General features: G+C 39.2%; 2 protein-coding genes across 6 annotated transcripts in view; one reads left to right on the forward strand and one right to left on the reverse strand.

Annotated features, from left to right (window-relative positions):
• The first annotated feature begins 280 nt into the window (after positions 1 to 280).
• LOC113048096 (N-acyl-phosphatidylethanolamine-hydrolyzing phospholipase D-like) lies at positions 281 to 6,248 on the forward strand. 3 transcript variants are annotated; one of them, XM_026209624.1, is made up of 5 exons: positions 281 to 433; positions 736 to 823; positions 1,045 to 1,113; positions 3,527 to 3,587; positions 4,479 to 6,248. In XM_026209624.1, the coding sequence occupies exons 2-5, from the start codon at positions 783 to 785 to the stop codon at positions 4,539 to 4,541; spliced, it is 234 nt and encodes a 77-aa protein (XP_026065409.1). In that variant the 5' UTR covers positions 281 to 433; positions 736 to 782; the 3' UTR covers positions 4,542 to 6,248. The 3 variants fall into 3 exon arrangements, 1 of the variants encoding a protein (XP_026065409.1); XR_003276398.1 differs by having other exon boundaries at positions 287 to 433; positions 3,527 to 3,627; XR_003276399.1 differs by lacking the exons at positions 3,527 to 3,587; positions 4,479 to 6,248 and adding an exon at positions 1,280 to 1,743 and having other exon boundaries at positions 294 to 433.
• Positions 5,656 to 22,931, reverse strand: part of LOC113048094 (voltage-dependent L-type calcium channel subunit alpha-1C-like) — a 126,186-nt gene continuing 108,910 nt past the window's right edge. The window contains exons 32-48 of one of the 3 annotated variants that reach the window (XM_026209617.1): positions 21,612 to 21,749; positions 20,695 to 20,760; positions 20,459 to 20,550; positions 20,220 to 20,376; positions 19,900 to 20,027; positions 19,671 to 19,767; positions 19,486 to 19,588; positions 19,282 to 19,383; positions 18,504 to 18,631; positions 18,274 to 18,414; positions 16,693 to 17,033; positions 16,546 to 16,572; positions 13,944 to 14,060; positions 13,066 to 13,187; positions 12,872 to 12,969; positions 12,445 to 12,789; positions 5,656 to 11,832 (exon numbers count right to left, since the gene is read on the reverse strand). In XM_026209617.1, the coding sequence (XP_026065402.1) occupies positions 11,482 to 11,832; positions 12,445 to 12,789; positions 12,872 to 12,969; positions 13,066 to 13,187; positions 13,944 to 14,060; positions 16,546 to 16,572; positions 16,693 to 17,033; positions 18,274 to 18,414; positions 18,504 to 18,631; positions 19,282 to 19,383; positions 19,486 to 19,588; positions 19,671 to 19,767; positions 19,900 to 20,027; positions 20,220 to 20,376; positions 20,459 to 20,550; positions 20,695 to 20,760; positions 21,612 to 21,749 (2,553 nt within the window). In that variant the 3' untranslated portion in view covers positions 5,656 to 11,481. The remainder of the gene's footprint in view (positions 11,833 to 12,444; positions 12,790 to 12,871; positions 12,970 to 13,065; positions 13,188 to 13,943; positions 14,061 to 16,545; positions 16,573 to 16,692; positions 17,034 to 18,273; positions 18,415 to 18,503; positions 18,632 to 19,281; positions 19,384 to 19,485; positions 19,589 to 19,670; positions 19,768 to 19,899; positions 20,028 to 20,219; positions 20,377 to 20,458; positions 20,551 to 20,694; positions 20,761 to 21,611; positions 21,750 to 22,931) is intronic. The other 2 variants (XM_026209616.1, XM_026209618.1) reach the window with 2 other exon arrangements.

The following is a 22,931-nucleotide window of genomic DNA, read 5'->3' on the forward strand; positions in this document are numbered from 1 at the left end:
TAATGTTAGTCTCTTTCCTCATAAAGCACGATTTTCTTGTAAAATTACTGGCATGCATTAAAATATGTATAAATTAATCAATAATCAATGCTTTGGTATTAATTAAAGCAAGTAGCTTCATTTACGTATGCAAGATAAAAAGTAGTAACTTAAATTCCATTGATCTCTGCTGTTGTCTGTTGTGTCAGTGTATTAAATAATAAGTGATGGTGGATGCTCTGCCTCTGATGTTCCCCTGCTGCTTCATGATTTTCTTACTTTGTAAGAAAATGTACATTTACAGACAGTGACTGACACATAGCTTCTGCTTTGCACTTGATTTCCTCACACATTTGCTCACAATGTTTCTTGAATCTTGTTTTGTAGTTCTGGAATTCTGGTGCATATCATTCTAGTTCTCAGCTTCCTGGGCTTCTGCTTTTCCGACAAAATGGTAAGATGAAAGAAATACATCCACTAGAATCTGATGACATTATGCACTTTCAGTACCACTGTTTTTAAAATATAAAATACATTTTTGATATACAATATCTTTTTTATAAACAATAATTGGTCAGTCAAAATGTTTGGCATTTCTCTCAGTAATTTCTTTGCTATTTTGTGTAATTTTGGGGCAGCAAATGTGTAAATGGAGATTGATAGTTCTCTTGTACAATTGAAAGTAACATGCAATATGAATTAAGTGTATGTTTATGTCTTATCTTGTTTTGATTAATCATGTTTTTTCCTTTACAGAATAAGGAATAAGTGTTTGGACCATATACATTTCTAAGACACGTGGAATGACATTTCGCCATAATAATGGACATCTGCTCGTGGACAGGTAATGCTTTTAACATATGACTGTGTGTTGTTGGGAAGTAAATGTGTTGGTTGCTATCATTTTCTTTTTGAAGGGGTTAAACCTTCAAGATTATAGAGAATCTTTTAGTTGTCAGTCTTTAAAGGCAAAACTTTAACTGATGTCCACATGATCTATTTTTAAAGATGTATAATGATGTTGTACATACAGTATAGAGTATTTGTTTATATCGGTCTTTACAGAATAAGGGGTGAGTTTGGACCATACAGAGTTTGGGAAATTTGTCATGATGGACATCTGCTCATGGACAGGTAATTATAATGTGTTTATGTGTGTTGTTGGGCACTGAATGTGTAGGTTACCATCATTTACTTTTTGAAGGGTGACACCATCAAAATGCAAATGATGGTAACCTAAGTAGGTGGGGAAGGGACGGCAAGTGTGAAATTTTATACAGCCTAAAATAATTTCTTTCAGTCTGGCCAAAAGCATAACCCCTGCTGGACATGGTGCAGGAAGCTCCAGGGGGAGACCACACTGGTATCCCCCTCCTTTGGGTGCACCCTTCACTCACACCACACCATTCATTCATATCGCAGAGATCTGGCTGGGATTGAACCAGCAACCTCTGAAACCATGAGGCAGCGCTCATACCTGTGAGCCACAGATCTCTTGTCCTGACATCTGAAGGAACTTATTCTTCAGTATTCACCTGTTTGTGAGCTTCAAATAAAGTATAAGATCAAGGCTTTAAAGCTGTGGTGTAGTGATTGTATCCCAACACACCAAGGTGGGATTTGAACCCACAGCTCTAGCACACCCAGGTGTGCAATGAACATGTGTTTAGCCACCTGCGCCACTGTGACTTTCACAGCAAGTGCTGGCGATTGAGGTGATTTGTTGGATATAATGCAACATGCAAAATGTTTAACCTTAGCAAAAATGGGATTTGAACTCAGGATTCCTAGATTTAAAAAGCAATATGTACTATATGGATGAAAAGTGCAGAAGTATTTATATTAAGTAGTATTATAGATGAAGTGCTTGTAGGTAAAAAGTGCAATAGTATTTATAATTCCAAAAAGTTTTACAAACTCATCATTACTAGGTTAAATGTCACAACGTTTTGGTAATGTCATCTCCCTAATAATTGTATTATTTTTTTACACACTATGTACCACATCAGTGGTGGATCCTGAGGGGTTTGTGGGTTGGGTGGAACTTGGTACCCCTGACAACTTACTTACCACCCTGAGTACTATCCCAAAATTTAATTCACTGCTGGCAGTTTGATGACTGACATTTCATTTCACCTCTTCCGAATGAAGTATTTGTTTTGATGTGCACCCAACATCGTTAATTTTTTCACTTTGAATATTAAGAGAATATTCATGTTGATGGCAAGATACAGAATAAGTTCAAAGGTTGTCACACACAGCTCACCATTTTTAAAGTACATAATGACTACAGTCTAGGCCAGAAGGTTGTTTTTCAATAATATATTTGATGACTGACAGACTGACAGTTTCCTAAAAGCATAAGAAAGGGCATTATACTATCCCTGCCGTTCAAATACTCAAATCAATTCATTTACACACGCACCGCATACAGTTATATGAGGTGCGTGTTCTTTTCTCTTTTCCTCCACATATTCAACTTACATTGACACATTTCATGGATTTAATTTACATGAGGAAAATTAATGCAATAGAATTCTGATTCACACATTTTCTATGCATTGTTACTGCCACTAGTCTTATACTTATGGAAGCATATGGGTAGCAAAAAATGGCAATGCATTTATTTATTTATATTTACATTTTCCCATACATATGTGCAATATTTAGTGCAAAATTAAATTATATAATTGACATTTGCCATTCCCTACACTAGTTTTAGTATGTAAATTAAAAACATTTAAACACTTTATAAGTTGCAAAATTAAAAAAAAAAAAAAAAAATTATATTACCAAAATTGATAAGGTATGTTTAATTTAAATGTCTTTTATTTTTTTCTTAAACGCATTTTCATTAAATACCCTGCGATAATGTCGTTAAAGTCCATGTGGATTCGAAAAAATGCATTTTTAGCCAATCACACCCCTGACCTGTCAATCAATATATGCCATTGTACATATTGCATTGCCATTTTACAAATTACATTTCAAATGAATTTTGTTACCCATATGCTTTCATATACACTAACCTGCCTACTAGTGGTAAAATATTGCAAATGCATTTACCTTATTTAAATAATATAAAAACTCTACTTGTGGAAGGCTAAGGGATAATTCAGGGGCCAGTTGCATAACATAGCCACCACATTAAAAGTGTCTTGAGAACTAGTCTGACTAACTAGATATTAGCAAAGTCTAACTTCAGATTTAAATGAGACCATGATCTGCTTTTGAAGTAACTTATTATGACCAGTGAAAAAGATAACATCCACCCTGGATGATTTTCTACATCAGATGAATCATATTTGTCATTAAAGAGATAGTAGGAAGGTTCACATGTCTTGTGCCCATGTTTTGACACAAGAATCAGCAGTGAATTAGTCTAGTCTGGCGTAGCTCATCGTTTAGGAAGTTTAGTTTAACTTATTTAAAAGCATCTCCTAAATGGATAAATGTAAAATGGATAAATGTAAATGTAAAAACTAGATGTGTTTTCCTCTGTTTTTCACTTAAGTACATTAATTGTATGTTTTGTTTTGCTTGGAAGAATCATGAAGTCTCAGCATGTGGACCCTGAAGAGGCTGTTCAGATTCACATGGACATTCAGGTGAAAACTTCACTGCTGGATGTTTGCTTTAGCCTATGAGGTATGAGCCTGACTGTCTCTTCCACACGTTCATTCTCTCAGTGTGGACGGGTTCCACTGAGCTTGCCAGCTGTCACTGCTCTGATTGTGTGTAATTGTTGTCCAGCTGTGGTCAGGAAGTCCAGTCTTTGTTGCTGTATTGCATCAGGCTTCACTGCTGCGGCTACGTATTCATGACTCTCTGAGGGAGAGTCTTGGCTGGAAAAGCATTTAGACACAAGACAACAAGTTCAATAAACAATAACTGTGACTATCGTGGATGATAAAAGATGAGGTTAATATGTATAAAAATAAAAAAAAATCATACCAAAATGTTTTTTTTTTTTTTTGTCAAATAATGGACACAGAATATTATTGCAGACTGCTGTAACCTACATGCCTCTACTACGCAAGCGTTCATGTGTGCGGTTGCCAGATATCAAGAGTTCATATCCCCTAATCAGAGCTTCTCTGTTAAAAGGATAAGCTTTTTTGTCCAGAGCTTTGCTTATTTTTTTCAATCTGGCAACAATGTGCACGCGCTTGCTCTGCAGTAATCTGGAGTTTAGTGATTTCCATGAGAGATTTTCAGCTAGTCTTCTTTCATGAGTGTTCTTTCATGAGATCCTGACTATTTTGTTTGCGGTTGTATGGAATGCCAAACCTGACAAATTTCTAAATAAATATACAAAGAAATGTTAAAATAAATTAATAAATATAAATATACAAAGAAAAAAAAAATACAATTATTTGATTTAAATTCTGCTTTATTTGTACATTTATTTCCACTTTTGTATGTTTCTTTACATATTTATTTATTTATTTCTACATTTATTTATTTTCACATTTATTTCTACATTTCTTTGTCTGTAGGCCAATGAGGAGGGCGTGTTTTACCTCAAGAATAGTAATCAAGTCGGAATAGGCGATTTGTAAGCTTTGATGCCACAGTGACACCTTGTGTTGCCCAAACTAAATACAGTGTGATACAGTGTAGTCTGCATGATGGCAATAATCTAACATCATGCTTTTATCCTTTTGTGTATCATGCAAAACCCAAACCGTTTGTGTATCATGCAGTCAGACCAAGTGTGAAAGCACCTTTAGACTGGTGTGTTCACACTTGCCATGTTCAGTCCAATTAAAACAAACCCTGATGCTACTGCTCTGATTGTGCGGCTCATGTGTGAACGCTGCCATCCAAACTCTGGTGCAGTTCGAATGAAATATGAACGTTAACAGTGACCAAAGACAGGACATTAAATCACAAGATGAGACCCTAAAAATGACAAAATGCTCAAGCCTACCAGTTTTTTCTAGTCATATAGTCGCGATGTTGCCCTTCAAAGTTTGGTACAGACATCAGAACCACTTCCCCTTTGCAGCTTTTTCTGTGTGTGCGATGGACTACACACATACAACAAAAGCATTGCTTCGGATGTTCGGTCACAAACTCGATGTTATAAAAGCTTATCAATCAGGTTGTGAACGTATCCCTATTCCTTTAGGTTCGGTATCTTTTTAGTTTAGTGTTAAAAAGCCAATGTGAATGCTATACAAACCAGGACTAAAGGTTTTTTCTTTTTGGTCCAGACCAAATTTAACCAAGTGAACTGAGCTACAAGTGTGAACACACCCAAAAATGGTGAATCATGAACTGAATCCAGATCTGTTGTTTACACTTCATCATGGAAAGTCACGGGTGATCCAGCTGAACAGAAACCCAGGAAGTATGCAGACACACATTATCTACGTATGATCTGCATAGGCTGCATTTCTATGAATTATTTTACAGCTGCAGATTGTCCTGATCCAGTGGCTGGACTCTGGATTTAATGCAGTATGAATGTTAAAAAGACATTTATTCGATTTCTGTTTTGATTTCATATAATTTGTCATTTACACGATCATGCTGTGACCAGAATAACACAACATCTGAATTTAAATAGTGTATCTTGAAGCTCTGCTGCTTGGAAGAACGTTGGTCAGGTGAGATCTTACCTGAGGAACTTGTTGTAATCCTTCATGAGACGCAGAAGAACCAAACCTTAGGAAATTCACTTTATTTGCAATTGTTTAATAACATCATTCCTCAGATAAAAATGCAATATTACAGGAATATACAGCAGAGATTAAATTTAAAACTTCCTGTCAAGAACCATACAATCTAAAGATATTTTTTGAGTTTTTATTTACTGGTAGCGTGCGTTATAAGCAAGACACACTCTGTCACCAAAGACAGACTGACAGATACAGATACAAACTGTACAATCACTTATTTACAAATCCAATTTTTATATATTTTTTTCATTTCACTTTTTTTTTGAAAATAGGAGTAGAAAAAGTGATTGAATCTTCAGATTTACGTAGCGTATTCTTTTTAAAATCTAAATGAACAACAAATGAAAGAATGATGAAATGAAACAAAAGAGTCTCAGCAAAAGTAGAGGAGGGAATGACAGACCATGCAGACGTCTCACAGTTTTCAATAACACCTGGGGTCTAAACTCCATTAAATAAGTCCAAAATGTGAATGACCTCTGACGGTGTTTGGTGAGAGACCTGAATGGTCAGCACTGATGCTTTCGAAATTCTACCAAAAGCATGATGCGCGTCTAATTTTAATTCAACTCGTTAATCTAACAAACAGCTCAGGACCTCAAGACTACACTTCCCATCCACACCGTCAATCAAGACTACAGAAGCTGCTCGTGTGGTCACCAGAAATAAAGCAACTGAGATGATCCGCTCAAAAATTCCTCCCTTTGTGGGTCCTAAAGTGGTTAACCGTAAACCAGATCACCTTCGAACGCAGGAAAATAATGTAATGCAGATTCGGGTTTCAGAAAGAATTGTGGGCTGCATCTGTAGATGAGTGAGTGTCACGGTACATTCAAACGGGGCAGCGGTGTTAACGCTTCTCATTTACTTTGAATGGGTGACATCATGCATTGCCGAACTGAATTGTGGGTCGTCAGCATCGCGCCACTGGGGTTGCTCCCATCAGAAGTTGAAAATTTCTCAACTTTTCAAGTGCCAATGAGGCGTCAGCTAATTAGATCGACTTATCTAAACAGCCTAGCTCTGGCGCAAAACAATTGCGGTCCAATAGTTGTTTTTACTATGATAATTGTGTCTGAACCAATCAAAGAAGCGCAATCCATTAGGCGTTGTTACCCAACACCCCGTGTGAATATACAGTCAGGGAGTCAACTCCCTCAGTCCCTGCCACCCATTAGAGAAAAAGAGACCCAACAAATCAAGCCCAGAGCTCGATGCCGTTAAACACAGCATTACTTCCATCTCTGCAGAAAGTAAGCAAGATGTGGTAAAGAATAAGTTGTTAAAAGATTCACTCATACATGGAGATTGGTGCAATATTAACTATTTGAGCTCCTCATCATAATCGTTACTGTTCCGCCCATCTCCTTCTGTCTCTAGTGCTACATTCGCTGGGTGGAACTAGAAGCGGGGAAATGCCACTCGAAAACCTCAAACTGGTTCATATAAATAGTTTTGCATTCACCTACCCATAGTTTTGGGTTTCAAAAGCAATCAGTGCCCTAAAAAACACTGAACAAATCTGCATTAATTATCGTCCCACCTGTTGCAATGAAACTATGGCAAGATTGACGTTTGGAGCTTAGGGCGAAATTAATATTTACACGGCAGCTAAAATCTATGCATAAATTCATCCTTTACTTGGATTATGTGTACGATGTGTCCAACTAAACGTGGTTTAAATGTGCAAATTGTGATTATTGCATCACCACCTTAGCTTTTAGTTTATCATTAAAACTCGCACTACATTAACTTATAACATCAAATTAACAGTCATATAAAGGAGGACATTAGAGATATGTGCTACACAAAGGTTAAACCAGAGGGCAGACATTGCACTTGTCCAGGCTTTCTCTGGGTTAAAGGTCAACCCCACGGCACGTTCCTTCAGTCCGACACATGGAGAATTGACATACGAACACGCATGAACCCAGAAACACCGGACAGCCCCAATGGATATTTGAATGGATATTACAGACGTCCTTAATAAATCCACTAACATTTCATGTTCCTGCTATACTGGGTTTATCCAAATAAAACAAACAACCCAAAAAATTAACTGTTTTTTACTGTAATGTGTTGTGAACTTGAATGGTTGAACCAATGCTGCTCATTCACTATGGATAGCTTACTCTTTTCTGAGGGTATCACATTTTCAAACAATATTAAGCTTTAAATGCATGCATAAAACCATTTCTTTCAATATGCGCTTTTCTATTGGGGAAAAGTTGTGCGCTGCTGCTACAGACGGCAAACCGAAATACAAGCCACAATCAAGGTCCATCAAGAAAGCAACCTACACTTGCTGAAATCTCATCCATTACGTCACCCACATTCCCTCCAACCAGTGCGAATATCTTCCATCGGATAAATATTTCTCTTATATTAAAATATAGAAAATAACTTCTGATTCTCTGAGAGAAGAAAAGCTACATTACAACCATTTGGGCAAAAAACTCACTGAGCAACTAAGAAAATATTCAGTCAAATATTTGGTACATTTCCCCAAGGCCTGAGCAGACAGCTCTCTGTGTTCATTCATTAGAGGGTTCAATCAACACAGGCGCTGCTATTGTGTCATGAAAGCCCGTGGCTTTTCCACACTGTTCTATCAAGTGCAGGTGCTCGGAGGGGAATGTGATGTGTTGATCTGAATAAAGCAGCTGTGAAAAAGCCCTCGGATTCAAAATCACATGATTAATCTCATTGCACTCCTCCCTCAGTAAAAACAGCAAACCATCCTGCTTAAAAACAGGCCGTACGACCAGAGTTTCAAAAGGAGCTACTGCGGTGAATACGAATGATTTCCTCTATATTTTTCTATCTATATGTAGTCACTACATACATTCTCAAACACGGTTGTGTGTAGCCATTTTAACCCTGACATTCAGCAGATATAGATGAGTTCATATGGTCTCTTTTCATGTGTTAATCATTTTCTATAAGTCTATAAAAATATACAATCATTGGCAAATGAAGGGAGAGGAGGACTCCTTCCACTAGGTTGATTCTTTAGACTCCATGCAAACAAAAAAAATTCAAGCATAGCATCCAAATCTATTATTTCCAAACTAAATCTCACAGATTGTCCATGAAGACTGGAGAAATGAAAGGGGATTTCTAATGTTTCAGCTTGCAGCCTCAAATATTCACCTTTACTGTGATGTCTGCCGAAGAAAGGACAAAGAGGGTGAGCGAATGAAAAGATAAAGGGGGAAACAGCGAGAGTGAAACAGAGAGAGCTGCTCTTGCGTATCATGCACCTTTCAGCTGAGCACAAGATATGCAAAATCATTTTCACACCGAGGTGCTTCTCTCCTCCGACTGTATTTACACCTTCGCTCCTCGTCATCAGTGTTTCCTCAATGTTTCAAATGAAAACGACAACAACGACAAAAAAAAAAAAAAAAAAAAAGAGTTACTCGGAACGCTTGGCACACCAAAAGAATCCTCATGCAGAGATAATTGAAACCAACAGAAGAGAAAACGTCAAACCAAACTGACCCGCACAAGATTATTTCAAAATACTCGATACTCAAATGCACCCGATTTCAAGTATGACAGGTTTCTTCAATTTAAAGTTCTGTAACTTAATACACACCAGTGAATATATTTCTCTCGGAATCTTAAGATTTTTGTACAGCTGTAGTTCTGAAGGAAACTGTTATTGCATTGTTTTTGCATATCTTGTGGTATGCAAGCACATACGCATGCATGCACTCACACACTCATCCCGCACGGACACCACACAAACACGCTCGTTTCCGCGCACTGCATATGCGAAACACGCAGAAACTCGCACACGTACACAATCAAGGCCTCGAAATATGCCTGGGGCAGCCTCATAATGACATATGGCACGTGTGTGTAGGAGATATGAGGGGTGTGGTGGCGGCTTTGGAACAGAGCAGGTGGGTTCTGGCTACATTTGTCACATTTTTTTCCACAAGCTTTGCATCATCCTCAAGAGCAGAGACCTCCTGTAAACATTCAGGAACTCATTCGACAACAGGAAATAAAAACGGCACAGGACTGGAGACTTGAGATTGAATGCGATGTTCGAGGCCTGGAACAAAACGCCAGGACGCTCGGGTGTAGAAAGCGAAGAGTTCGCGAGACAAAAATAATCGATTATCTAATCATACATGGAAAGAGAGAGTCATATCGTCTGAAGTCGTGTGCAAAACGGTGACAGAACTTCTAAGTGTGGCACGAAAAGAGAGACGCCTGGAAGTGGATTGGTCAGGTTTCTCATCAGCGCACGTGTTTAGGGGACGCCTTCCATCCCGTCGACACATTACCAACACAATGTTAACGCTTCAACACCTTATTTGCATAATAGATTGATAAGTAGTTCTCTGTGTGTCTGCCGAACTGCATGGAAACAGTGCTAAACCCAGCAGAAAAAATATCCTTAACAATAATAGTAATAATAATCATAATAATAGCAATCAATAACATTGTATGATGATGACACTGCTGATGTTGGTACTTTCATAATATATTTAGCCCTGTGTGAACTACATTGAAGGTTTTTGTTTTTTTAATGATGCGCTACCCAGACATCCCTGAATACTCCACCCTTCGTCTCCTCAAAGTGCACCTTCACTGACCTTCCGAAGCTCTGCCGTTCCCTGTGTCGAGCAGGTGGGATAGTGACAGAATCGCAGCTGTCGGCTGAATGATCAGCAGTGAAGAAACATCAGTAGTTTCAGAGCAAACGTGAGTCCAAATCCAACAGCAGCCATGAGATCTGTCAGTGCTACCTGCGTCCGGGAGAGTGACACCGCTCATTTACAGCTACACCAACAAACCCTCCGGCAGAACACTCTTCAATAAATAAATAAATATTTTTTTTGTGTGTGTGTCTGTAAGAGGCATTAGATTCACAACACTGCATCTGGCTTAAACATCTTAAACGCCTTCAATAATAATAATAATAATTTAAGAAAAATATGCAATCCAAGATAAACAACATTACAAACACTCAAATGCAGAAAAAAAAAAAAACAGGAAATAAAACCTGAATGACCCGTACCTTGCACAGCTAGCAGCTGCCTGAAAGCCGTAACGGTACACGAGAAAGAGAGCAATTCAGGGAGTTCAGTCTTCCGCTGATTTAAAGAAAAGCTAACTAGGGAACTGTGGGTAGAAATCAAACTCAAAAAGCAGCAAAAACCATCAACTGAACACAATAGAAAGCCTTAAAGGAGAAGGATGACGTGAGGGCGCTTGCAGAGCAGAAGACACTTCTCCTGATGAACGGATGGATGGACAGCCCCATGAAAGGAAATCGAGAGCCACTCCAATATGTCCCTTTGAACATCTCTCGAACCCGGGCGGCATATTCCCAACACGGTCCTCAAGATCCACCTGCTCGGCACCACTCGTCCACGCCGAAGATGTGGCCTTCAAGTCCTACTGCCACACACACACACACACATACACGAGTCAGCGCAAACTCGCTCTGTCCTCCCACCGGCGGACAGACCCCACTGCTTGAGCGACGGCAGCGCATCTTTTCCCTTCATTCCCTGCTCGGTCAGGGTTTTCGTTTCCTTACTGCAATCAAGGTTGTGAGAACTGTGAGGCACTTTAGAAACGCACACACACAAACATGTACAGTACACACTCCTACTCGCTCGTGCTTTCGCAAACACACGGACGAACTAAAAACCAACTCGGTCTCAGCTAAGCAGAATGGCCTTATACCCCTACAGTAGGTACACGCAACAGACAGGTCAGACTGCAGGACAGCAGCGTCCTCAGAGAGAGCTGGGCTAAGACACAGGAAGTCCTCCGTGCTGCTGTCCCCCTACAAACTGGTCACGCACTCCATGTCCTCGTCCTCCATCAGAGGGCTGTTCCGCTGCCCCGCCCCCTCGGAGCACTCTAACTCCGCCCCCAGAAGCTCGTCGGAGCCCGTGGCGGTCGAGAGGGCCAGCGTGTGGCTGCAGCAGGACTCCTGCGAGCCAGTGTCTCTGCACTGTATGAAGGGTAGCAGGTTTCCGTTGGCGTTGGGTGGCGCGTTGGCGTTGAGAATGTTGTCGGCAGCGTTCTCCATCTCCTCCATGGTCATGTCGCAGGCGTCCGCTAGCTCCTGCTTCGCCACCTGGATGAAGGAGGGATCCTGTGCATAGCGACCCAAACCCTCGGATATCAACACCTGAGCAAAGAACGAACGAGAACTTGTAAACACTTTATACTCTTAAAAGTGAAAGGCTCCTAAGGGTGCTCCATAAGTCAGAAAATACTGTAAACTGCCAGAATTCACCATATTTAAGCATAACTTGTTATATAAGTCAGGCGAATGTTATATAAACAAACCCATCTGTTAAAACCTTCAGAATATACATATAGGAATAAAACTATTAATTCTGGTGTATGTAAGAGCTACTGACATGAAAATTGCTGGCTCGGTGTATGAGGAAAAAAAACTCCTTTGGGAAAACGGCAAGACACAACTAGATAAAGTGTAAATAAAACAAACACCTAAACATGCATTTTGGATGTTTCTATCCACTAGTCTGAATGATGACAATTTTGCAAGCAAAATGGCCCTAAATCTAAAAAATGATCAGTGCAGGGGTGTCAAGCTCAATTCCTGGAGGGCCAGAGCCAACACACATCCAATCTAGTTTTCGAATAAGCCTGAAAGACTTTATTAGTTGGATCAGGTGTGTTTAATTAGGGTTGAAACTAAACTCTGCAGGGCTCTGGCACCTTTTGACACCCGTGTTGTAGTGTCTTGATTAAAGAGAGAGAAAATGAGGCTTACCGCCTCCACGAGGCTGCAGGCGCTCCCATGTGCCAGGGATATGGAGTCTCTGCGTGTGACCGGAGGGACCGTGAGGGACACGGGTCGCTGCGTCCTCTGCACGCTCCCGCTGTGGTTGCCGTTACTGTCACTGTACCACGAGCTGCAGTTCACAGACGGCATGCTGCTGTTGAGTTTCTCGTAAGATCCGCTGCCCTCCAACCGCAGAGACGGGACGGGCTGGTAGCACGGCCCTCCGCCGCCGCGGCCGCTGGGACTCGCAGGAGGTGTGGAACACAGCCGCGTGAACAGCGTCGGAGAATGACTCCGTCTCAGCAAGGGACTCAACCCTGCCACAGCCAGAGCCTTTAAAAACCAGAAGATGAATAAGTTAAAAGGACAAAAAATCGAAATTGTCTAGCGTGTTTGTGCGCACGCATAAGTTCACCTGATGATGCACTAGATGCAGTGGTAGTGCTGTTTTCTGAGAAACATCAGGTCTGTTATGTTTTCTCAGACACTCAAAGTGAAAGGAAGACCGTCGACCTGTGTTGAAAAGCAAATATGCAGTTGACTTCAAGGTCACACTACTGATTGTACTGATCTGTATTAAGTGTAATGAACGTGTGTGTGAGCATGTACCTAGTGCAGTGGGGCAGAGAAAGGCCCTCCGCCGTGGAGACTGCCACGGCCTCCTCTCCTCCCCTACATCCGCCTCCACCATGGGAGCCAACTGCTTGCTCTCTTCATCCTGAAACTTCATCCTGCATCCGGCAAACACACAGAACTCAGAACTTTAAAATATAATTCTATCAAGGAGCCAGAATCTCAAGAAACTGTCAAAGTTTGGGTCAAAGTGCATCCCCAAAAATAAGTATTTGACAAAATTTGAAAATATTTAATTTGAAGGCTCTTAGGCCCACAAAAACGACATTCATTTGATAAAAAAAAAAAATACAGTAAAAACATCATTGTCAAATGTTATTTAAAATAAGGCTTTTCTATCGTGTTTTCAAATGTAATTTATTGCTGTGATCCTTAGCGTCACATGATCCTTCAGAAATCATTCTAAAATGTGATTTGCTCCTCAAGAAACATTTATAAATATTTAAAACATGCAAAAAAAAATGTTATGATGTATATGATGAAATAAAAGTACAATTTTCCAAAATGTATTTGAAATAGGAATCATTTGTAACATTCTAAACGTTTAAAAAAAATGTTTACTTTTGATGAATTTTATGCTTTTTTGTTGTTTTTGCTGAATAAAACTATTAATTTCTTTAAAAAAAATCTTCTTCAAATCAAATGAATTTTATTTTGGGGACCATTATGACCGCTGCTTGGAAGCCACTATTAATACTAAGGGGTGAGGGGTCAGATTTGTTATCGTCTAGTAAGCTATTTTACCAATTTAAACTACTATAGCTCATGCATTAAACTGTATCTCACGCCGTCCTGTGGTTTATTGTTGTATTAACTATTCTGATATGAAGAAAAACAGAAGAATGAAGTATTACATGTCCATTGAGAGCATGGTCTGATCTCTCTCGTCTAGTAATGTTTCATCGTACGTCTCATCTGTAGATGCTTCCTCTCGCTGGATTATAGGGAGACGACTGTCACTGGAATCAGAGCTAGACAAAACAACAAAACACACAGGTGAGCTACAAGCATATTGCCCATCTTCATCATCTGCTTCCAGAAGTGAAGAAAGCTCACCTATACAGATAAAAGCAGTTCATTTCTCCTCAAGCTCTCATAAGGCTATTATAATGTGAACACAATCCATCATAGCAGCTTGATGAGGTCTGACAAACCTTACAGCACAGGTTTAACTGGTTGTGTCACATTACAGAAGCACTGTTATTATTTTTTGCAGAGAAACCTTATGATGTTAGATTTAAGAGGAGAAAAAGGTTTTGTCAAGGGGCACTTCATGAAGACCGGAGCTCCACTAATGGAAGTAAGTGCATATCCTGTTCTTAGGATTGTGCTGAATCTGTGTGAATATAGTGCATTCAGTTTAATAACAGTCAGAGCTGCTTGTGAAATTGATGCTTTTGTATTTGGGTCTAAATGAAGAGCCCCTCCAGTACAGCCTGGAAATGACCAGCAGGACGAACTTCAACACAAATAAGTACATGGACTAGCAGAGCAGTTCTTCTCTAGTGAGAGCGAAGTCTGTTCTGATAGCAGGAGGAAAGTATTGGAAAAACTAATACAACTTACCATTTGAACATGTTTAGTTATGATCAACAGGCTACAATTTTTATATTATAAATGAAAACTCATTTCATTTGTTTTTGTTGATGTCAAAAGGCCTGCATCCAGTCAAACTCTACAGCAGTGTTCCTTTAGTTTTACTTGTATACTACTACGGTGTTTATTAATATTTTTATTAGCTTTTTATATTGTCATTTTACATTAAGTAGTAATTTTTTCATTTTGCTGCAAATTAAACGTACAGTATGGGATTTTTGGCCACCAGGGGTCACTCAATCAAAATAATAACATAAGACGTACTTTGATGATGTCGGGAAAGAGCGTAGGCTCATGGGAGTTGTTGTTCATTGGAACACGCGCTCAGTTGCTCCTTATCATTCCTCACTCATTCTAACTTAGTATTTTGACAATCACGTCTTTTCGAATGGAGAGATATATGAATTATGAGACCCCTATCAAATCAATATTCCATCTAGCTAGTAGTAATATATGTTAAAAAAACACGGTCGCCTTTCGTTAATAATTATAATTACGTTTATAATATGATATCGAACAAGATAGTGAACTTCATTTGAAGCTACTTTATCCAGCTAGATATAGAAAAAATGTAGATTTACATTATACTATACATGAGAGCTAGTCCATCTGCGTTTTACACAAGACATCATCGTTTCACAAAGTATACGGATAGATACAGTTAGCTGAATGGATTCATACCTGTTTATCAGAATGCAAGCGAGTTCGGCAACTCCAATATTTACCCGAGTCTTGTTTCTTATCTTGTCCCAAAACCTTCTCGGGTCATTTATTTCACCCGTACGTTTGCACTTCACAGAACGTGCCGGCAAAGCATAATAATGATCCATAATGAAGTTATTGATTGAGGTATAAATACGAATATAAAGAATATAAATATAAAATATAATAGTCTCGATCAAGGCTAGTTACTACTTTATCTTCTTCGTCTCGTCTTTGCTTCTGTTCACCTTTGTATTTGGCGGTTCCGCAGGAAATTAGATAAACTAGAGGGGTCAAAGGTTATATGACGCCATAGACGGGCGACAAAACGGAAATAAAGAAACATGCCGTGTCTTCTAATTAAACTATAATTTTCTCCGGATTTGAAAGTTCGTGGAAACTGTCGGGATAATGTAAGTACACAACTAAAAAATATAAATAACATAGATATAGTGATTTCTGCAATTTTTAAAGCAGAGAAATTACATATTGCGCCTTTAATTCATCAGTATTGTTATTTCAGTATTATTTATATATTATTATGCATATATACTGCAATATATTATAATATTTTGAATTAGCTTTTTATATTTTAAATGTTTATTTTAATTTAGATTTTTTATTTTATCTTAAATTGAAGTGTTTGTAATTTGTGTATGTTTTTAACTATTTTTATAGCTTAATTTATTTCAGTTTGAATAATTTTTGCACTTAAAATAGAACGTGTTTATTTCAGTTATCTAATGTAAAATATTTTATTTCTGTGTTATTTCAATGAATATCAATTAATTAAAAGTTTTAATTTACAATAATGACACTGTCTGTCTGAGTTCTTTGTAGAAACCATCCAGATTAGGTAGATGCCAACATGAATGTGTTGTTTCACATGCCCTTATCATCAAGAATAACATCAACAACAACGTTCATGCTGCTGAGAACGTAAAGTCTGGGTTCCGACAGAAAAAACAGTTAAGAACCACTGGGCTAGCACATGCTCATTTAGCTGACAGCCAATCAGGAAAGCCGCTCACAGAAATGCTAGAGCGGATCTGTGTGTGATGCACACATTTAGCTTCAGATCCACCCGAGTATGGAGAGAGCATACGACAGCCCTCCAAAGTGATGAGGTCTCTTTTGGTCTTTGTGTGAGGAACGTACCGCATGAAAGAGTCATAGAAACAGCTCCTGGTCCACACGAGACAATCGGGGGCGAGACAAACCACAATCAGGAACCGGATTTTGGCAAACCTGAACAACTCCCCACTAACTCACATTTGCAGCTACAGAAAGCATGTGTAATCATACCTCTTGTTAGGAAAGCACCATGTGGGCCGTGGTAGTGGGACGGAGGTGAGGGGCGGCGCCGTGTGTCCGTCCACTGTGCTGATGGTAGGTTTGGGGTACCGGTGTCCGATGCCGGTGTTGTTGGCGTTGTTAATGTTGGCGTTGGATCCTGAGGAAGAGTAACTGCTCGGAGTGAAGGTGGAGTCGACGAGCTTCTGATGAGAGGGAGATTCTGCTTCGCCGGGACTCCCGGATTTACTGATGTGCAACGGCCGCTGTGTTGTGAAGGACTGTGGGAAGGAGGCGTGGCCGTCGCTCTGGTGGTAGTAGTTGACGTGGTTACCGAAGAGACCTCCAGACCGCTGCAAAGACAAATATACGCATGAAAGTGATCACATTTACACTAACCTCATCGTCCGTCCACATTCACATCTGCTATTAACATCTCCAGTAATTATTCAGTACCGTATTTTCCAGACTATAAGTTTAACATTTTTTTCAGAGTTTGGCTGGTCCTACGACTTGGTGTCAGGTGCGACTTATTTATCAAAATTAATTTGACATGAACCAAGAGAAATTAACAAGGAGAAATGAACCAAGAGAAAACATTACCGTCTACAGCTGTGAGAGGGCGCTCTATGCTGCTCAGTGCTCCTGTAGTCTACACTGAAATCATAGAGCGCCCTCTCATGGCTGTAGACGGTAATGTTTTCTCTTGGTTCTTGGTTCTAAATAAATGCGACTTATAGTCCAGTGCGACTTCTATATGTTTTTTTCCTCGTCATGACGTATTTTTGGACTGATGCGACTTATACTCAGGTGCGACTTATAGTCCGAAAAATACGGTAGATTTCAATGACTACATGCAGGCATTTTCTCATAACACAGAAGCCCTAAACATTATACCCTATTCTTTATTTTTTTTGTCTTGTTTTTTTTTCATTATCTTGACATGACTTTATCGAGACCTCAACATGATGTTATTTATTATTTGTTACTGCCTTGTACCTAAAATCCCTCACTTTCAATGCCAGTTGTAAATTTGAAGAGACATGACCAAAAATACATACAGGTTAGATTTCTCTGAAAACAAGACGTCTTCTTGTCATTTTAATGTATACTGACTTAAGAGTGGATTCTGATCTCAATATGCTTCTGGGACGCATTCCTTCTCTTTTTCAGCTGTATTGAGTGTTACTTGTGATCAAATATTAATACCAAGATAAACAAGGCCAAATGAACATACAGAAGCACACACTTTCAATTCCTGTTTTTCTAAACAGTCTATAAATGTACTTAATAGAGCTATTTGGATTTTCCTTTAACACTCATTTATAACCATCTGGTCTGTGCGATGAGGGCAAAGCGCTGTTATGAACTTAATATGAACATAATGATTTTGTTGTCCTAATAACAAATGAAAAAGAAACATTTCTAAGCCCTCAATGCTGAGGAAAGAATCTAAACAAGCAGCTCTGTGACCCTTCGCAGCCCGGTTTGAAGATCTGGCTGAGGGTCCCATGCAGGTGGGCAGAAGCTCCGGCGGCAGAAGCCATGATGTGAGCAGAGCGGAGGAGAGGAATACAAGAGGCAACATCAGACCTTTACCCTGAAGATATCATCCTCTGATGCAGCACACACGGTTTCCTTCATGGCTCTCTCCAGCTCCTCCTCCACAGTCAGGTCTCCCGATATCGCTCTTCTGATCTCAGGACCCATATCATGCAGTGTACGCAGGCCAGCCTGGGCACAACACACACAAACAGGCACATTCATATACAAACGAAAACTATAACAATTTTCTGTTATAGCTGATGGTCTTATGTGTCCACCTGCAGTGAAAGAGCAGTCTTTGGAGGAATTTTGGCCACCAGGCCCTGTTCCTTGCGCTTCTTAAATTTCCTGAAGTATTCCTGAATCAGGAATGTGGCATAGAACTTCCCCACTGTTACTTCGTCATCTGTCGGGCAAGGAAACACACACACACACACACACACACACACACACTCGGGTTTAGTTTGTTGTGCTGGTTGGAAGTTAGGTTGCTTCCTGCATTGTTATGTTAGTTCATAAATATATTGTCTCAAACTTTTAAGATAAACTTGACACCTTTGTTTTGTTTTCACTTCATGAGTTTGGGGTCAGTACTTTTATTTATTTTTATTTTTTTATTTTTTTTACTTTTATTTAACAGTTATGCATTAAACTGAAAAAGTGACAGTACATTGTTAGAAAAGAATCCTAAAAAAAGTATCAGTTTTTCACACACACAAAAAAATATATATATTAAAAAGCACAACTCTTTTAAACATCGATAATAATAATAATAATAAGAAATGTTTCTTAAACAAACAAAAAAATCTGCATATTAGAATGATTTCTAAAGAATCATGGAGTACAGCCTGGGGAAAATTTAGCTTTGCAATAATCACAGGAATAAATTCCATTTTAAGATATTTAAATTCAGTTAATATTTCACAGTTTTTACTGCACATTTGACCAAATAAATGCAGTCTTTGTGAGAACTAGAGGCTTCGTTCAAAGAAAAATCTTATCGACCCCTAACTTTTGATTGTAATGCTTGACCTTTGACCTTTTGCCACCACTCACCTCCAGCAGGCGGAACGACTTGATCCAGCAGCTTCATGCTGGTCCTCTTCCAGATCTTCTTCACGATGGCCCTGAGTTCCTCATTTGCTTGCTCCAGATTACCTGACACAAACACAAACAAAAAGTGACTTTTCTGTGCATGTATATTGGCATGTGAATTGATTTTATTGCAGGCTTATGAACTTGCTTATGACATATTCACACCTTCTGTTTTGATGCGTAGAGCCGTTCGTACTAGAGCAAAGAGAGTTGCATTGAACATCACCGTCCCGTCACTATTGAGAGGCATGTTCATGGACACAAGCCGCTGCAGATGTACAGATTAAGTCAGTCAAGTAATGTGTATAACGCACTACAGAATTAGCACATTTTAGAATTTGTGTTTGTACCTTGCACGCCACTCGATGTGGACAAAGCTTTCCAAACCCAAGGGGAGGCTGAATCCTGCGCAGCAACGTCACCACATCCAGGTGCTTTATCCGTCCCCTGCAACCACATAACACTCAGATCTCAGTTTCAGTCGCTACAAATAAAAACTTTAGAATTATTAATAATAAGATCTAGAAACTTCAACTGGGATAGAGCAGATGTGAGAGGGCAAAACAGGAAGTGACTGACTTGGCCTCAGGATCGTATTCCGCCCATATCCTCTTAAACTCATCCAGGTGATGCGGCCCCAATATCGACCAATCACGTGTCAAATAGTCAAAGTTGTCCATGATGACGGCCACAAAAAGGTTAATGATCTGTGGGAGAGGAAGGAACGGAATCATCTTGTGCTAAGGAGACCCCTGAATCACACCCGCTGCTTCTGTTATTATGGATACGGTAAACATTGTACAGAGGGGGTAAAGGACGCCATGCTGGTGGAGATGATTTCACAGCTGATTTACAGTAACACAGTTGCTTACTGGGAAGGAATATCGATGTCAACTCACCAGGAAGGCGCAAAGCATATAAAAGCTAACAAAGTAGATGATGGCAAAGTGGCTGCCACACTCATCACTGTTGTGGTAGACCTCTGACCCCTTCTCACACGGGCGTTTCGGGGAACAGGCCAGCATGATTTCCTGCCATGCCTCCCCTGTTGCACACCTACAGAAATACACAAGCTCAATGTGAGAGAGAGAGACATTAAACGAGTGAAAGCGAGAGAAAGAGAGAGAGGGAAACTGACCTGAAGAGCAGCAGAACAGCCTGAGGAAACGTCTGAAAGTTGTTGTTTCGGTTGATCTGGCTGTTGTCCCTCAGGGCAATCTTACCAAACATCTGTGGGGTGACAAAAACATTATCCGTCATGAATCGCTCAACACCGACGTGTCCAAGTACGAGCACAGGAGCCATAGCAGACGTGGAGACATTTCCTTGGGGAGGCTGTGGAGAGAGTGTGAAGCAAAAGACGCTGGGACTGACCTGCATCCCAATGACGGCGTAGATGAAGAACAGCATTACGATCAGCAAAGCAACGTAGGGAAGCGCCTGGAAACAAACCAAAGGAGATGGAGAAGGATTAAATACACAGAGCGAACACAAATGCAGGAATATAAACATTTCATTTCAACAGCCCCTTTTAGCTCCTTTTGACTCTCAACCCGAATGACGTATAGTCAAATAACAAGTGTGTCTCAGTGGTAGAGCATTGTGTTTGCAGTGCAAAAGGTTGTGGGTTTGATTCCCATGGAACACGTTAGGTAAAAAATGTTAGCCTGAATGCACTGTACGTCACTTTGGATAAAAGTGTCTGCTAAATGCATAAATGTAATTTAAATATATGATGAAATTCAATGCATGCATTATTTTTTTTTAAACAACACCCAGTTTGCAGTTGGTTTTCGAAAGTCTAAGCAAGGGAGAAAATACAGTAAAACTGTAATATTGTGAAATATTACTGCACTTTAAAATACATTTATTACATATTAAAGTGTAATTAATTATTGAAGCTTAATATTCAGCAGGCATTACTCCTTCAGAAATCATTCTAATATTCTCATTTGGAGCTCAAGAAACTCTTCAGATTATTATCAATGCTGAAAACCCTTAATACTTTTGTAGAAACAGTCATGCATTTTTAGGATTCTTTACATGAATATAAAATAAAATTAATTGCATTTATTTAATTGACCCCAATGTTTTTACTGATCCCAAACTTTGGTACATTTTATCATTTTATTTCATATAAACAGGATAATAAAGTGGCAGGACATTAGATTGTTTGCTGATGTTCATAGCTCACAAAGTCTGACTTTGACTTGGGCATAAAGTCTGGACCACAGTGCAAACTTCTCTGTACAGTTGCACAAGAAAGGGCTGTCTAATTTCATTCTCCTCACCTGAAAGGATTTAATGAAGGTCCAGAGCAGCGTCCGAATGCCCTCGCCCCGAGACAGGAGCTTCACCAGCCTCATCACACGGAACAGCCGAAAGAATGTGATCGAGATCCTGGCGTTATCTTCAGTGTTTTGGAGGCCCTTTTTCAGCATGACAAACACACACATATGCGTGTTCATGGAGAGGCACACACATATATACACCCAACCATTTGTACACCACCATATTCAAGGTGGCACACACACACACACACACACAATCAAGTTAATATGTCTACAACAGCATGTTAAACACCACCAGTAGCAAACTACAGAGACACAAAGGATGTCTGGTGGCTTTATGAAACAATGACAATATTCCAAATGGATGCAAAGCATTTATAGATGTCTACCACAATACACAACACTTCTGAAGTAACAATCTAATCATATATACTTTATAAATTGCCCTATAGAACTAACCTGCCATTGAAGCATATGCCACTATATTTCATGAGTGATATTAGCATCTGTGTATGCGTCACATTCACAGACACTAAACCACAAATGTTTACAGATGGTATGCTTTGGTAAATTATAATTATAACATTAAAGTCCTAACTATGACAAAAAGCCGAAATTATGAGATAGTAAGTCAATTAGGACAAGTTGAAAAGACAAAAAGTCAGAATTACGAGATAAGTTAATTAGGAAACAAGTCAACAGTGACAAAATCTATGATGTCTATAATTGACTAATGTCTACAAAGTTAATGACTATAAGACCATAATTATGACTTATCTCATAACTGACTTAGTACGTCATTTTTGACTTTTTAATTCATATCTTAGTATGTCATAACTTTTATAAGTTCATAAATCTTTTTCTCATACTGACTCCCTATCTCATAATTTTGTCAAAATTATGATTTATCAAAGCATTATTTTTTTCTTATGTTGCAGAAATGGGCTTATCCATTTGTTAGTGCTTCTTTAAACTCTCTCTAAATTTTACTTCACTTATATAATCTAAACATATACACAAAGTTGCGACTTTCTGTTTCAAAGGTGCACTCAGTAGTTTTCTCCCCTCATTAAAAAGTTTCTACAAATAGAATTGTATTGTGTTGTAATGAATTAAAAAAAGTGCTTAAAATGATCACTTATTTACAATGAATTCAGCAGTCATATCAGTCACCCAAACGCAGTTTTGTTTTACACAGAGAGGGTCACTTCATGGAAGCCGCCATTTTTAGATCACATGACTAACCAAATACTATTGGTTTTATCTTGGCAAGACCCCTATTATCTGAAAGTTCCGCTTGTGGAATAAATTCAGCGAATT

The sequence above is a fragment of the Carassius auratus genome, chromosome 29 (assembly GCF_003368295.1).
Source record: "Carassius auratus strain Wakin chromosome 29, ASM336829v1, whole genome shotgun sequence".
In the NCBI taxonomy this organism is placed as follows: Eukaryota; Metazoa; Chordata; class Actinopteri; order Cypriniformes; family Cyprinidae; genus Carassius; species Carassius auratus.